The sequence below is a fragment of the Microtus oregoni genome, unplaced genomic scaffold (genome assembly GCF_018167655.1).
Source record: "Microtus oregoni isolate MIOR12 unplaced genomic scaffold, Mior012 000035F_ref0000213, whole genome shotgun sequence".
Lineage (NCBI taxonomy): Eukaryota > Metazoa > Chordata > Mammalia > Rodentia > Cricetidae > Microtus > Microtus oregoni.
This window is the reverse complement of record NW_024543094.1, coordinates 14,599,383-14,615,680: the sequence shown is the minus strand read 5'-3', so window position 1 is coordinate 14,615,680 and position 16,298 is coordinate 14,599,383. Positions and strand designations below refer to the sequence as shown.

At 42.1% G+C, this 16,298-nt stretch overlaps 1 protein-coding gene across 2 annotated transcripts in view; it reads left to right on the top strand.

The window, feature by feature from the left end:
- The window catches only part of Sfmbt2 (Scm like with four mbt domains 2), a 178,680-nt gene that overhangs the window by 133,135 nt on the left and 29,247 nt on the right, over window positions 1-16,298 (top strand). The window contains exons 12-15 of one of the 2 annotated variants that reach the window (XM_041630819.1): window positions 4,225-4,338; window positions 6,529-6,571; window positions 8,124-8,194; window positions 10,818-10,957. In XM_041630819.1, the coding sequence (XP_041486753.1) occupies window positions 4,225-4,338; window positions 6,529-6,571; window positions 8,124-8,194; window positions 10,818-10,957 (368 nt within the window). Of the gene's footprint in view, window positions 1-4,224; window positions 4,339-6,528; window positions 6,572-8,123; window positions 8,195-10,814; window positions 10,958-16,298 lie in introns of both variants that reach the window. The other variant, XM_041630818.1, reaches the window with a different exon arrangement.

The window sequence follows — 16,298 nt, the reverse complement described above, 5'->3', positions numbered from 1 at the left end:
TCATTACTTGTATCATAGTTGGCTCTGAGGCTTTTTCCCCTGGCATCCCTCTTGCCTGTGGTACCCTGTAGCATCTCCACTCTCTAATTCACTGGTGCTTTCTCTCTCTTGTGGCTTGCTGGAAGTGACATAGCAAAATACCTTTGGGACTGTGCTCCTCACTAAAGTGTCCTGCCAAGCTATTCCCCGTGTCATCCCAAAGTTCCTGCATTTAAACAGACCACTGACTCTGAAGTAGCCTGTGGCGTTGACTAGATTGAGCTGCAAGGCAATGTTCTAGCAACCACATGGGCAAACAGAGTCTTGGCACAGATGATGGCAGGACAAAGGGTACAGGAGGTGGGAAATCATCTCTAAGTTTTCTACGTGATTCCTACAAATTTAGATGCTCGTAAATTTGCCTCAGGACTAACAAAGTTCTTCTTTTTAGCAGTGGTTTCTTTTTATTTTCTTGTATGGTAACTTGCATTTTATTGATTTGAACCTGATGGCAAGACAAACTTTATGCACAAAATGCTTCTTCTTGACTGTGCTGCGTTGTTATTTTTCTGGAGATTGTGCAGGCTGTTTGTAAGAAATAACATCCACAATGGCTCAAAACCCACAAAGTGTCTTGGTTTAGACTCTCACTGTTGATCTTTTTTCAGGTGATACCATCATTAGTGTTTCATATTTGCTCTCATATTTATTTTGTGCACACATAAATATCTTCACCCCTTGAAAATAGCATCTCGTATGTGTTTATACTCATGGGTCCAGCCTGTCTTTTCTCACTCCACAGTACATCTCGGAGATCATTACACTAAGTTTGTAAATAGCTGCAGAACATTCCATCACTTGAATATACCTGATATTATTTGAATACTTTCCCGTGGAGGGACTCTCTGCTTCCCTATGGGAAGATGGCTCTTCTAGACAAGCTTGAGAGAGTGAAAGTGATACAGATGAGATGCAGCTTAGACAGAGGCAGAGCTCAGGTCTTCTCTATAAGGGCATTTTATTTTCTTTTCATAAAGATTTTGATTCATTTTTCAAGAATTTCAGGCAACGTGTTCTGCTTGCATATGAAGCGACAGATATTGCCTTGTGTCTTTGGTGAAGCGTCTAGGTTTGCTTCGAGAATCCAGCAGTACCTAAACGAGTGAGCAAAGAGTCCTGGACATGTGCATCATTTTTTGAAGCTGTTGGGTCTCCAGGCTTGGAAATAACAGCTTTCCCTTAAAAGGTTATCTGGATTCTGGCCAGATGTATGTACTCTTATGCAATTATCACAGCAATTGATAAGGCCGATAAAAGGAAATAAGCCTTTGCTATTCAGCATCCAGAACGGGGTTTAAAAGATGGGGTCAGAAAAAAATTTTCTGGGTGATACCCATATTGCTTTCTTAAGCATTATTCTCTCTCTCTCTCTCTCTCTCTCTCTCTCTCTCTCTCTCTCTCTCCTCCCTCAGTGTGTCATATGTATGTGTGAGATACGCACACACTCCACTTGCTCCCATTCATCTTACTGACAGCCTGTGAGGGACTTTGGTGCCTTCCTCTCCTTGCTCTCCTCTGTATTTCCTTGAGACATGGTCTTTCACAGAATCTGGAGCTCGCCATTTTGATCAGGCTGCCTGGTTCGGCGAGGAAGCTCTTGGGATTCACTTCCCTACCCCCATCCGTGTTGGAGCTGAGTTATGAACAGCTGTGCTCAGCATTTGATGTAGATGCCAAGGAACCAAACTTAGGTCTCATGCAGGGCAGGTACTCATACTCTTCAGCCACTTTGCTATCCTACCTTATTTCAAAGATGCCTTCAGAGGCAAGATTTACAGTGGAAGAAAAGCAGGACTGTAAGTTCCTTGAGGGAATAAAAATGGCTTACACCTCTCAGCTCATCAGTGTTTGTGTAACTGGGTGGGGAACACCATGAAAGAACCCTAAAGCATGGTAAAGGCAGCCATAGCAACATATTAATGTATGATTATGCAGAAGTTTATATATTCAAGCATTAATATGGCATAATGCCTGAGCCAGCAGAACATGGGTGGTAAGACTTACGCGGTCAAGTTCACTCTATCCATCCTTTTGAATTACTTTTTTGAATAACCTAGAAAATCTTATCTGTGGCTAAACACAATGTAAAAATGGCAGATGTTTCTGGTGGATAATTTAACCTTCGGGAAAATGGTTGTGACACTAGAAACCAATACTATCTTTATGAACCCCAAGTCGAGAAAATTTTGTACTGTAGAAAACATCCTCAACACCCTTTTGGTTGGACCCTCTAGGAATCATGAGCTCTTCAGGATGAAGAGAGTTGTGTGTGTGTGTGTGTGTGTGTGTGTGTGTGTGTGTGTGTGTGTGTGTGTGAGAGAGAGAGAGAGAGAGAGAGAGAGAGAGAGAGAGAGAGAGAATTCAAATGCATGTGTTTGCATGTTAATCTGGAGTCCAGAAGACAAACTTCACTATTGTTCTTTGGGTCTGACCACCTTAACGTTTGAGGCAGTGTCTCTCATTGTCCTGGAATTTAGGGATCTGCCTGTCTCTGCCTCCCTCAAACTAAGTGCAAACAGGATCCACCCTGCCTGGCTGTAAAAACCAAAACCTGGAATTTGGGGCTCAAGCACTTTACTGCCAGCACGTTTTCTATTCATCAGTCTGTTGACTTAGTATTAAATTAAAACACTCACTTATTAAGTCATGTGCTCACATTTCCCAATAGCGTCCGAAGGGATTGTGAGTCATGGAACTAGCAGCTCGAGTTGGGGCTGTTTTGTGTTTTGGTCTTGTTGTTTAGCTTCTTGAAGTTACAGGTAGTTGGGACAGGCAGGTCAGGGGAGAATCTGATTTCAAATTCAGTAGATATGGTGTAACAACATGGCTGCCTGGTGGGGATTACAGCATTCTTTTCATCTTAAATATCGGCAAGGACACCAAGGCAATGCAGGTTCAGAGTCTCCAGCTGTTAATAGATCTCTTTTCTTACCTGTTAATTCTTAGTTTGAGAGTTTATCTTCCAAGTGCTCCTTTTTTTTCCTTGCTATTGATTTCATGTAGAATTTTCTTCTGCTCACTAGTGGAATATGTTCCAATTTTTTTTCCTCCATATCTAAGTGTGCTTGATATTTCAGCTGCCACTGTAGATTTCTGGTCTTTTCTTAGAATTCCCCAGCTGTGGTGTTGGTTTATCACAGGCCGTAGTTGTAATTAGGAAACAGGATGTGGTAGTTAGACGTATCTCCTGAAAAAACAGAAGATATTCCTACAGGAAAATATTTATTGTGACACAGTTAGGACCTGCAGGTCACAAATTGAGCCGAAAGATGAGCAAATCTAGGGCCTGGGAGATCGCTTAGTTGGGAAGGTATCTACTACAAATGTTAAGAATCTTCATTTGATCCCCAGGAAAAAATACTGGCGTAATGGTGTGTGTGTTTAATCCCAGCATGAGAACACAGAGGCAGGTGGATTCCTGTGGCTCATTGATGGGCCTACTTAGGATCTCAGGGGTAGAAACCCAATCTTAAAAACTAGGCTACAGGTGTGTGTGGCCTGAGAAATGACACTGGAGGTTGACCTTTTGCCTCCACATGGATGTGCACTCTATTTGCATACACATGCAACTGCACATGCACAAATATGAATACCCACAAATACATATACATACACCAAAAAGAGCCACTCCAGTCCATGCCGAGAGGCAAGCGCATTCTCTCAGGAAACTGCCTTATCTCTGTCTGTTCCTAAACAGTGGTTTCCCTGGAGCTGTTGCTTTTGGCTGTAATGTTTGCTTTTATTTCGTTGACAGTTACTCTTTGCTTGGCATGGAACGAATTCTGTCATGGTGGGTTACAAGCTGTACCACATGTCTTTGATTTCATAGCTACTCTTAGGAAAGGGGACATCTGCTCCCTTTTTGAGCATATCTGGCTCTGATCCAGTTTTTCCTAGGATCCTTCTTCCCTCCCCACTTTTAGGGCAATCTATATATTTTTTTCCCCAACTCCTATTTTATTTGAACTATCTCAGATTCTCGCCGTTAAGTAATTTCAGCATTTGTGCCCATCTTAAGAGTACACACTCTACAAGCCTTCCTTTATACTATTATCATTTTTTAAGAACATTTTCAGGAATGCATTTCTCAGTTTTAGGGATGCTTTCATGTGTGTGTGTGTGCGTGCGTGTGTGTTTCCTTCTGTTTCTTTTAGTACCCATTGCATTGGTTTCTTCCCTTTGCAGGTCTGCAGACTCCAATTCCAGAGGTCATTGTGGATATGGATTCCATGGATATCTTCCCTGTGGGCTGGTGTGAAGCGAATTTTTACCCCTTGACCACACCGCACAAAACAGTCTGTAAGTGTTGCCCAGTGGAATGAGATGATGAAGACATAGTGTCTATAATCTTGGTGAATAAATGGGCGATTTGGTATAGGAGGTGGTGAAAATCAAGTTTCTAGGTGTTCTAAGGATTGCCTGTATTATTACTGTCTCAGTTATTCCTTAAGTGTTGGTATCAAGCAGACATTTGGACTGTTTTTGTTTTGTTCTTGGTGAATAAATGGGCGATTTGGTATAGGAGGTGGTGAAAATCAAGTTTCTAGGTGTTCTAAGGATTGCCTGTATTATTACTGTCTCAGTTATTCCTTAAGTGTTGGTATCAAGCAGACATTTGGACTGTTTTTGTTTTGTTTTATTTTGGTGTTTCGAGACAGGATTTCTCTGTAGCTTTGGAGCCTGTCCTGGAAGTTGCTCTGTAGACCAGGCTGGCCTCGAACTCACAGAGATCCGCCTGCCTCTGCCTCCTGAGTGTGGGATTAAAGGCGTGCGCCACTGCCGCCTGGCAATTTGGTCATATTTTTATAGGCGACAGTAAGGAGGGTATTAAAGGGGGCTATGCAATCCACTGGTTTGATTGGGAAAGCTTAGATCAGACATCATATTTTTTTTATTTTCTTCCCCCCTCCCTATTTTTGATAAAGGATCTTACTATGTAGCCTAGGTTATTTTCTTTGTAATTTTTGCATATGTATGAATCTATGTGTGTATATATGTACATGTGAGTATATATATACATCTCTCCAGGTTCTCCATTAATAATAAATGTTTATCACCTTCATAAAAAGGTAGACCTTAGCTTGATTTATATGCTACGTTTGTGTTGTTAATCAGTCTTGACTCAGATAATTCTGCATTTTCTATTATCAGCATTTTTTTCCCAAGGCAGGATCTTACTATGTAGCTTTGACTGTTCTAGAACTCATTATGTACACCAGACTGGACTCAAAATCACAGAGATCCACCTGCCTCTGCCTCCTGAGTGCTGGGATTAAAGGCGTGCGCCATTATGCTCAGTGCAGCATCTATTTACGCTAATCAAGTCTGTACAACTAGTAGAGTCTGTTGGGATAAGAGTTCAAGTTTGCCTTATTTGCAGCACAAGGTCTGGTGAAGGAAGGGATGCAAATGTTGGAGCTGGAGGGACAACTCAGTGGTTAAGAGGATGTACTGCTCTTGCAGAGAGCCTGTGTTAAGTTCCTGGCACCACGTCAGGCAGCTTAAAACTACCTGTGTCCTCAGCTCTAAGGAATCTGGCCCCCTTGACTGGACTCACAAGCACACAGCCCCTTATACACACACTTGCATAATTAAAATTTAACGAGTCTTCAAAGAAACAGTAGCAGAGTGCTCTCATCTCCTCAGGTTATTATTTGCTCGTGGACTTGAATATCTGACCAGGCACATGGCTAGCTGCCTGTCCGCCCCCCTCCCCACCCCGCAATTCAGCATTTTCTTTTCATTAAGGTTGATTTGGGGGCGTGTTATTTTGGCGGTATTCTTCGCCTTATCACAATTTCTGTCGAGTTTGCAGCAGTTTATCTTGATATGTGTTTATGTGCGGTACAATATGTGCTCTCTTTATCTTCCTTATTAAACGTGCCCTTTAAAATAAAATAATCAGGAGAGTAGTGATAAGATTAAATGTACTTACAAATTTTTCTTGCTTGATAAAGCTATATCTGTTTAATGCTAGGAGATATTATGTAAATTTTGTGGCTTGACTTCAGCAGCTTTTTAGTTATAAGAATAGGCACAGGACTCATCTTAATAAAAATTAATATTATAATTTATATTATATATTATTGTTGCATATTGTAATAAATGATTAAGACTTTGTCCTAAAAACCATCCTCCTTATTTAGAGGCTTAAATGACTTCGAGAAATAATTCCTGTCCCATTCAGAAATAATGGGGGACTGGGGAAGCAGCTCTGTGGAGACAGGGCATACCTATCTGGCTACTACCCTAAAGCCTGGTCTCAGGCCCAGTGCTGTGCAGGTTGGGTGTGGTGGTAACCCCAGCACTTTGGAGGGGGGTCCTGGAGGATCAGACATTCAAGGGTGCTGGCAACTGCATGTCCAGTTCTAGCCTGCAGGAGGCCCTGTCTCTAAATAAATAAAACAGGGTACACTTTTACACTAAGCCATTAGAAAAGAACTAACCTCACTAACAATCTCATTTTCACTTTCTTTTTTTATTTTACAGCAGAAAAGAAGAGAAAGATAGCAGTTGTACAGCCGGAAAAACAGTATGTTTTTTTTTTTTCCTTCTCCCCACCCCACTCAAACTGCATGCTTAGCTACAAAGGGCCTGAGTGGTTTCCTTAAGGCATTAGCTAACAAGCATCCCACCATTGATGGTGACAGCTCTTATTCCTTGTGTGGTTATTATGTGTAAAGTGCAAAGCCCACTCTCAGTGCGCTCTACAGCCCCGTGGTTATTTTTCACATTTTATTCTACATGGATGGAAATGACTGTCTCTGGTACTGATGCTTGGTGGCTCTCATACGGCAAGTGTAGTTTATAGATGGGGGATTTGTCTGGCTGACCCTGAATGCCTAGAGGCAAAGACTTCTGTGTCATCCCAGACTGCCTGTCACCCAGCAGGCTGAAAGTCAGAAGCTGCTATATTTCTTCATATCTTAACATCCCCATTTACAAACAAAACTGTTGAGGGTTTTTTTAAATATGTATATATATTAAACTTGGTTCCATGTGTAACAAGTGCAGGGTTTTCCATTATGGTGTAGATATAGGCTGCAATTTGGGGGTAAAAGGGTGTTTTAGGGTAAAGCATTGGACATGTGGGCAGGGTGTGTTTGAAAAGTTGGAACTTCCGTTGAGCTTCTTGTGCATTATAAAGTATTTAAAATACACCCAGATGTTCCTTCCATCTGCAGTGATCATGTTTTCTTAAGGAACCAAAACATATGGTTATAAAGTTAACTGAAACAGCACCTTTTCCTGTACTCAAGCTTAAAATTAAACCAAAGGAACGAAGCAAATACTTGCACCAGTAATTGAATGAGGACAATGATTCTGAGCGTATTTTATGCTGAGGGCCAGGCTTGTAACTTGGCTCCAGTTTATCTGTGTGACATGAAGTAGATAGATTAACACGAGGCTCTTGATTGAGTCCTAATATGCAGTTCTTGGATTAATGATTCTTTCACTTCTCACGAATTGCTGGGCCCCCTTCTTACGATTTCTGCTTTAGGACATCTGGGGTGTGGTCTGAGATTCTGGATTTCTTCAGTTCTCAGCTAATGCCAGTTTTGTGGGCTGTCAGGGAACCACAGTCTGACATCCACTGTAGCAGAGGATGCTCCCCTCCCCATCCTAAGATATCTGGAGATGGCTTATATGACATTTAGGCAGTTTTCAAAAACCATGGTCGCTATGCAGCCACATAGGCATAGAGGAAGGATGTCCAAAGTCACCTGAAAGTTGCTTTAAATTAAACACTACATTGAAAAAGTCTGACATTAATTATACGTCAGTTGGATCTGGAATGTAATTGAAGACCTTATTCTAAGTTCAGAGGAGACTCATTGATCAGGGCTGGCCTCTCGGGGGCACTTGTGCCCTAGACTTTTAGGGTCATCAAATGAATTTGAAAAGCAGCTTTCCAAAATGACCTCCTTCCGTAGTTACTGATGCTACTCTTGTACCCACAGCCTACCTTACAATGACTCTCTGGCTTCCTTCCTTTCTGACATAGTTCTTTTAAATAAAGAAGAGATTTCACAGTGCCCTGCTCCCTTCTGTTCCCTGTAATAGTTGATTTTCTATATCCACAGATTGTCATCCACAGTGCCTGTTGAGAAAATACCTCATGACCTCTGCTTATTCCCTCACGTGGATGCCACAGGTAAATGGCCCAGGAAGGACTCTGTCTCACCCCACCGTGTGGCCGTGATGGGAGACACGGCTTTCACTTAGTCACCACATCTCAGCTTTGAGCCTGTTTTCTTTTCCTCTGTTGCCACTCGCTGACACGTATACATCTTCAAATTTTTTATTAGTCTAAAGTTGTACTTCCTCTTTTCTACTGTTTGGCCAGGAGCTGTAAGCAGGTCCCGTAATCTTCAGGAAAAGGATCTGTTTGGTGTTTGGCCATTACAAATCAGATTAACATTCTGTGTCACGGGCCACGGTGAAGGAAAGGAAAACGTTGAGCAGTAGTGTTGAGCATTTCTTTCTTGACATTTTATCACAGTTCCACTTGATTCTTTAGAGACATGGTCTTGTCTTATAGCCCAGGTTAGCCTTGAACTCTCAATTCCCCTGTCTCAGCCTACCAAGTACTGGGATTCCAAGTGTATGCCACTGTCTCTGGCTTATCCATTTGCACCTTTGTGTGAGTGACCTTTACACCCCCCCCCACTCAACTTTTTGATTTATTCAAGCAAATCTGAGCCTGAGAAGCTGATTATGACAGATAGATTTGTCAACACATTGTTATATCTTTGTAAGATTGTGAATGGCCATTGGACCACCAAATGTGATGCAGATATGATGTCTGCATGAACTGATTCTTGACTCAGGCTTCTGTGTTCTTAACCAAGCAAAATCTGCTTTGAATTCCAGGACTATGGTCTACATGCTACGAATGTTCCTATTAGCTGATTCTCTCTTTGCAGTAAATAAAACAATGTTATAAGTAGGTTAGATGGACACTTAACTAAAAGTCTGGTTAATACTACCAAGAATTTTAAGGAAATTCAGTTGTGAAGTTAATTATCTAGCTTGTTGTGTAAAACGCAAGTTTCAAAGTGCATTTTTTGAAAACCACATCAGCTGCTGTTTTATAGCCCACTGCAGTTCTATTACTCTTTTTCATACCTGCCTACTGTCTACTGGGTCTGAAGTTTAAGAAACTGGCCTTTCCAAACCGTTAAATTACCTTCCCATGAATGGTTGTATTTCTGAAATAATACTACAGTGCCCATATCTGTGGCATATCTTGGGTAAGAGCCAAGTGAGTAGATCAGAGAGTAGGACTCTTAGCCCAAAGAGAGATTTAATTATTTATTATAAACACCAAGAAATTTTAATCAAACCAGACGTGGTGGTCCAGCACTTGGGAGCCCAAAGCAGATGAGCTGTAAGTTCCACAGCAGTCTGGGTTATAGAGCTGGAGACCTACTATGTCCCATTGCGTGTGTCCAAAGGATGGGAGTTCAAGCCATGGTCGGGTGTATTTTCTCTATCATATTGGCAACATGGAGAAGCCTAACAATGCTTAGTTCGCCTGGATGTGGGACAGCAGCAATGCTAACACGATGCTGTTGGGAATCTCATTGGAGTCGTCACTGTAGGGAGCCGTGTGGTCATCGTTACTGAGATGTGGCTATGCGGATGGATGGACAAGCCAATGCTACTATGTCCTTACACAAATACCCGGCCCATAGAAGAAGTTGATATTTGAAGACACATTCCTTAAGTCATTACCGGAAACTCAGGAAAAGTAGCTGTTAGCTAAGTATTTGTCAGAGAAATGACAAATCAACCGGTTTGACCATAAGAGGAACGAATCATGGATAGAAGTAAACACTTCTTGTTTCGAGTTTGTTGGTAAATTCCATATAATTTTATTAGCTTATGACTCTAGGAAACTTAAGTAAACTAACAAAATCTGACAGAAAAACCACCCTTGAGATGTTTTTTGTAAAGATCCCAGAAACATAACACTTGTTGCACATATCCATGAGTTGAGAAATAAAGTTTATTGATTTGTATGAGAATGACAACTGACATATTTCAGGATGGTGGTTACTTCTAGGGCAGAGGTTTTCAACCTGTGGTCCATGACCCTTTTGGATCTCCTAAGACCATAAGAAAAGACAGATGTTTTATGAGTTATAATAGTAACAAGATTGCAGTTATGAAGTAGCAATGAAAATAATTTTGTGATTAAGGTCACCACATGAGGAACTGTATTAAAGAGTTGCAGCCTTAGGAAGATTGAGAACCACTGCTCTAATGGCAGTGAGGGGAGTTGCTGGGGTAGAACTTACAGTGAATCCTATCTCTATGCCAGTGTTTGTCTTTGAGCTGTGTAATAATTCCTAGTATGTCATTGTTATAGACTACTTCGTTCTATAATTCAGATACTATATAATCGACAGAAAAGTTTGTGTTTACATAGTGGGAAAAATAAGCAAATTGTAAAAGTACCTTAGTGTAGATCTTAAGACACTTTTGACAGCTCTGACAATGGGCTGGCGTTAGGACACCTGTGTCCTAACTTTTCTCCAAGGGGAAACCACTTTTCTCTCTGTCATACTTTGAAACTCAAGTCAGCCTGCTTAATTAAGAATCTTAAGAGCTCTAGCTCCTGGGGAAGCAGTGACCACTCCGAGTCATTTCTACTCCACATTTTCCACCAGTCAAGACTAGATCTTTGGATCCAGCACAGGTCTTGACAGCACCATAAAGTCCCGGTAAAGCAATCCCTGGCATCCACTGTGCCATTCATTCTCTCCCAGCAGGGACTGTCAATGGGAAGTACTGCTGCCCACAGCTCTTCGTCAACCACCGGTGTTTCTCAGGCCCGTTCCTGAATAAAGGGAGGATCGCAGAGCTACCTCAGTCCGTGGGACCTGGCAAGTGCGTGCTGGTGCTTAAAGAGGTAAGACGCGTGAGCTGTTCTCACTTTCTTAACTTGTGGTTAAGTTTCCAAAGGGAATGTCCAATCCCTCAAGTAATTCAGTTTAGCTCACATCCAGCAAAGCGCCTCAGTCTCTGGGGATGGACCGCTAGAGATTCAGATGTGAAAGAATGGCATCCCTACCCTTGAAAGACTCACAGTCTAATCAACATGCTTTCCTTCAACGAGTTAGGGAGGTATGTTGTGATATATTTAAATCAAGTGCTCTAGGAAGGCAGGAGAATAAATATGTGGAGTGAATACTCGGGACCAAATAGTACAAGGTTTTCAAGGAGGAAGGTACCTTATATAGCCAAGTGGGACCTTATATGGCAGGATAAAGTGGCGGGCACATTTCCTTTTCCTTGTCTGCTTTTTTTAAAGACAAGGTTTCATATATTCTGGTCTGACCTTGAACTCACCATCAATGCAGTGTTGACCTACAATTCCTTATGCCCCTCTCTCCACCCCAATTTAGGAATTACAGGTATACACCACTACCCAAGTTTTAATGTAGTGATGATATCTAACCCAGGACTTCCTGCATTCCACCAGCTGAGCTACCAGCCCAACGAAGGGACATCTTTACTGTCTTCTCCCTCCACAGTGCCTGCCTGGCACCTGCACTTAGACAGTAATAACCTGCCTGGTTTGCTTGATCCAGGCCAAGCCCTGGCCACTCCAGACTTGGAGAGTAATTTCCATTTCCTTTCTTTATGGGGAGGTGACCTATGGTAGAGGCTCTCCTCAAAGAAGCAAATAGACATCGGAGGTCCTTTTACTACAGTGTTTGTTTGTTGTTTTTGTTGTTGTTGCTTTAAGACAGGGTTTCTCTGTGTAACAGCTCTGGTTGTCCTGGAACTCTATTTGTAGACCAGAATGGCCTTGAACTCACAGAGACCCACTTGTCTCTGCCTCCCAAGTGCTGGGATTAAAGGCACGCACCACCACTGCCTGGCATAAACAAACTTCGTTTTATGAAGTTTTTGTGTGCATTGATGGTTTGCCTGCATGAGTGAGAGTGTGTGAACTAGAGTTAACAAAGAGTTGTGAGTTACCATGTGGGTGCTAGGAACTGAACCTGCCTCAACCCAGCTTCTTTGGAAAAACAGCTTGTGCTCTTAACCACAGAGCCATCTCTCCAGCCCCGCTTCTACTGGTATTTGTTGACCCACTGGAATAATGAAAGTTTCCAGGCTCGTCAGGGAATTCTCTGCTCTTGTCCTGCACACACCAGGGCTCCCTTTAAGAAAAATGATGCCAGTGTGACCTTTCTATTGCTGCTGTGCCAGAATGGATGCTTTTTAAAGCACAGTTCGATGGCCACACAACCCATTTACCCATTGATGTAATATTTACCGGGCAGCTTCTAGGAACCAGACGCTATCGCTATCTGAACCACTGGATCAAAACCCAGTACTACTAGGCTTCTTTCAGTGTTTCTCATTTGATTTTGGAAAAATTATATGATCCAAAACTTAACAAACACAGTAGAGGGAAAATGGATGGAGGGGACCAAATATGGCAGATGACATTTTGCTTGGCAGAGGTAAAGTGCAATCTCAACCATATGGGCATTTGGGGAAGATCTGGCGAGCAGATCGATTCTGGCTGGAACACAGGACATTAGGCTATGGCTAAACAATAGATATAAAAGACTGTGTTATATTTTAAGAATAAGAGGGTTCTGGGTTGTATGGTGCTTCATTGTTGAGTAGCACCTAGGAGCTCAGAGGAAGCCATGTGTGAGCAGCTCTCTTTGGTATTGCAAGCAGCTTGAATGTGAAGCCTGGGTCTTGGGGATTTCTCAGAGTCACTGCAGGGTGATGTGACTGGACTGTGGCTATGGTGGCATAGATTGTTTGCCTGTGATAGTGCCTGGTATTGACAGGTCAGGGACACCAAACCTAGCAAAGATTCAGTGACTGATGGAGTTTTCGTCGCGGGCGCCTGTAGGCCTGATTCATGTGGCAGGTTCTGGTCGCTAACAGGAGACTTTCTATTGTCTGCCAGCTGAGTTAACTAGCAACAAGACCTTGGCTTCATTCTCTCTTTAGGGACTGGCTATCTTACTTGTCTAAATTATTTTCTTTCAAAGAAAGAAGTTACCCCAATCATTTTCTGATAGAATGCCAGTCACCAAATGTAAAAGCCTAGCCAGAAGCAGTGTTCTGATGACAACAGTTAGTTTTCACTGATGGTTAAAAGTGTCTGCAGAGTGGTGGAAGGAGAAATAAATAAATAAAAGCAAGTGCCTCCGTTCTGGAAGTGGAAGAAAAATGTAAGTTCCCCCAAACCAATATTTATGCTAATGCTCTTCTTTGGTGCCAGAACCTTTGCATGGCTTCAAATTTCATTCTGCTTAAAGAGAACGAGGCAATTGAAGCAGAGACAGAGCGCCTTGCTTTTCTGGGTCATCGGCAGTATTGGTAATTGAAACCCTTTTGTATCTTCAGAAAATGTGAAATGAGGGTTGTTTTCTCTGTGTCTCATCTGCTCTAAGTAAATAGTGTCTGTAGGTGGATGTAGGGCTGGTGTTTGGAAAGACTAGCTGCAAGCTTAGGAGAGGAGGTTCTAAGACATGTGTGAGGGGGTCTGTAAGACAGAAGAAGCTTCTAGAAAGCAGTGGCTAAACCATGCATCAACTTGTTTTCTGGATATTAGACTTAGGAGAGCTCTGTAGAGACCCAGAAAGCCATGCATGACTGACCTTGACTTCAGAGATAGTATTGAGAGGAGATAGATTTAATTAAGCTGGACCCAGAATCCATCCAACTCCCAACATCCTTTAAAGTAAACTCAGGACCTGAAGTGGGTCTTGACCTTCTGTTGTTAGGGACCAAGTCAAGTCTTATGAGGACTCCTTATGTGCTGGGCCATTTTATGGGTACCATAGAATTATCAATGACAGATAATAGTGATGGCATTTGTCATAAACATGCATGTTCAGTAAAATCATTGCTAAGTGGGAGCATCAATTTATAATTCAGATCATTCTAACCTGATGTCTTCTCCAGTTTGCCAAGGTCCCTGACAGACAAATCATGGATTTACGTAGTATTATTCTAAGACTGTTAGTATCTTGGGCCATCCTATGGAACACCTGGTCTACCTGTTGTGTTTAGTTAAATGCAGTGTGTTACTGGGGTGTGCACATCCTCATAGTAAAGGGAGAACCAGCCACCAGGGACATGAAACTAGAGAAGCAGAATGTCTCATCTGCTGACTCGTGTCAGCGTGTCCTGAGATGAGTACCTCAACTTCTGATGATATTCAGCTGGCCATCACTCTGTGGTTGCATTAGCTTTTCAGAGGTGTTACCTCTCTTCTTTGTCAGCGTGGACTGTAGAGCTAAAGAAAAAGAAATAGAGGGGAAACCAATACATTGTAAATATTATTAGAACATAAGAACATCATAATCTTGTCTTCCCTCTTTCTTCTGCTGCTGCTGCTAGCTAATTCTTAGAAGAAAAGTTCATAGAGCCTGTACCTATAGGGAACATTTGGATGTGATGAGCCTTTGTGAATTTATCACTTCCTTGGAGGCGACAAGTCTCCGCAAGTGTACCACTTCCTCGGATGTGATGAACCTCTCTCTGAGTATGTCACTTCTGTGCTGTGTGACTTTCTGCCCTAGTGAGTTGAGGTTGCTGGCGAAGCGATGGGTCTTGTAGGCATGAGTAGGGTCCAGAGACTAAGTGTGATCATGTATATCAGGTCTACCAAGATGGTGCCCTTTTTTTGGATTGAAGAAATAAATATAATCCTGCTCCACACCGTCCTAGTTTACCCACTCCGTTATCTCCATATTCCACCTTGTTTTCTCTGTCTCTGTATCTGCTACCTATTAATCTGCTTATCTAACCATCTGCCTTTTAGTATCCATCTGACCGTCTGTCTATCATCCGCCTTCTAGTATCCAACCTCTACAGTTTTCAATCTATTTGTCCATTCCCTACCATCTATACATGTCTGCTATCTGTATCTTCGATCTTTGTTAGCATCTGCCATCCTGTCCATCTATTTATTCAGCCAACATCTAGCTCTATGATGTTTATTATATCTATCTTACTTATCATCTGTCTTCATCATCATCTATCATCATTATGTTATATATCTATTATATATTTACAGCCATTTATTTATATCTATACATCTACCTATTTATCATCTACCTATCATAGTATCTGTGTATCATCTATTACCATTGTTATCCTCTGTCAAATACTTGTACCTATCTCATTATTTATCCTCTGTTTATGCATTCCTAATGTGTGAAGTCAAACAGCAATCTAATTGTGGAGCTGATGGAAAATGAGGATGGCTGTCAAGTCATGTTCGTCAGTGAAATGGAGAGAAGTTGGCATTAAGTAACAGGGATGGTCTTATTAATTCTTAGTTTTTATTAGCATCTGTTAAAAAATAATGGATTTCATTGTGATTTTTTTCTTTTGTATATTTAATGTATTTTAATCGTATTTACTCCTGAATATGTCCATCTAAGTCATCCCCCTTTTTACTGAGACTGTCTTCTTTTCAGCTAGTCCCTTCTACTTTAATATTTCTTGACCAATGAGTTAGGGTTCCGTATAGTAATATGGTGAGAGGTAGCTTGAAGGCAACTTACCCATGGCTGCACCACTGAGGAAAATGACTCTTGTCCCAGCAGCCCTTGTCTGGAGAGCACTCAAAGGACGTTTCTGTGAAGGGACTTTTGGAAAGAAGCCCCGAGAGAGAGAACAAATGGGCCTTATGGATATTGTCCTATTTTATGACAGTAGCACACCTGAGACCATGGGCTTATTAAAAGAAAAAGAATATGTGGGCTCAGAGTCGCTGGGCTTCCAGTTGGTCCAGTTGCTTTGGGATCCTTGGTGAGATAGTCCATCATGGCGGAGAGTACATGCTGGAGGAAAGCTGTCCACCTCCACGCTTTGAAGTGATAAAGAGAAAGAAGATGGGCTAGGATTCCTTCATCCCATTCCGGGACATGTTCCTAATGACCTAGAGATTCTCCTACCTCTCAGTGCTGTCTGGCATTGGGGACCAAGCCTTTCCCACCTGGGCCTTAAGGGCCTTACAGATCCAGTGTTTAAGAGGTCTTTCTACAGTTACCACCCAATGTGGCAGGAAGCAAATAAGCAGGGAACTAACAGTGTCAGGAACCTGTCTCTGCAGGGTCACAGAAGCTGTACCCAGTGTGGTAGCAGCCATAGGGAAGATGACGAGGTAAATGCATGTGCTCCACAGACAAATGGAGAAAGTCATCTTGCCCAGAAGCCTGTGGCTTCCCGGGGATTTAACTGAGATTTGATCCTAGGCA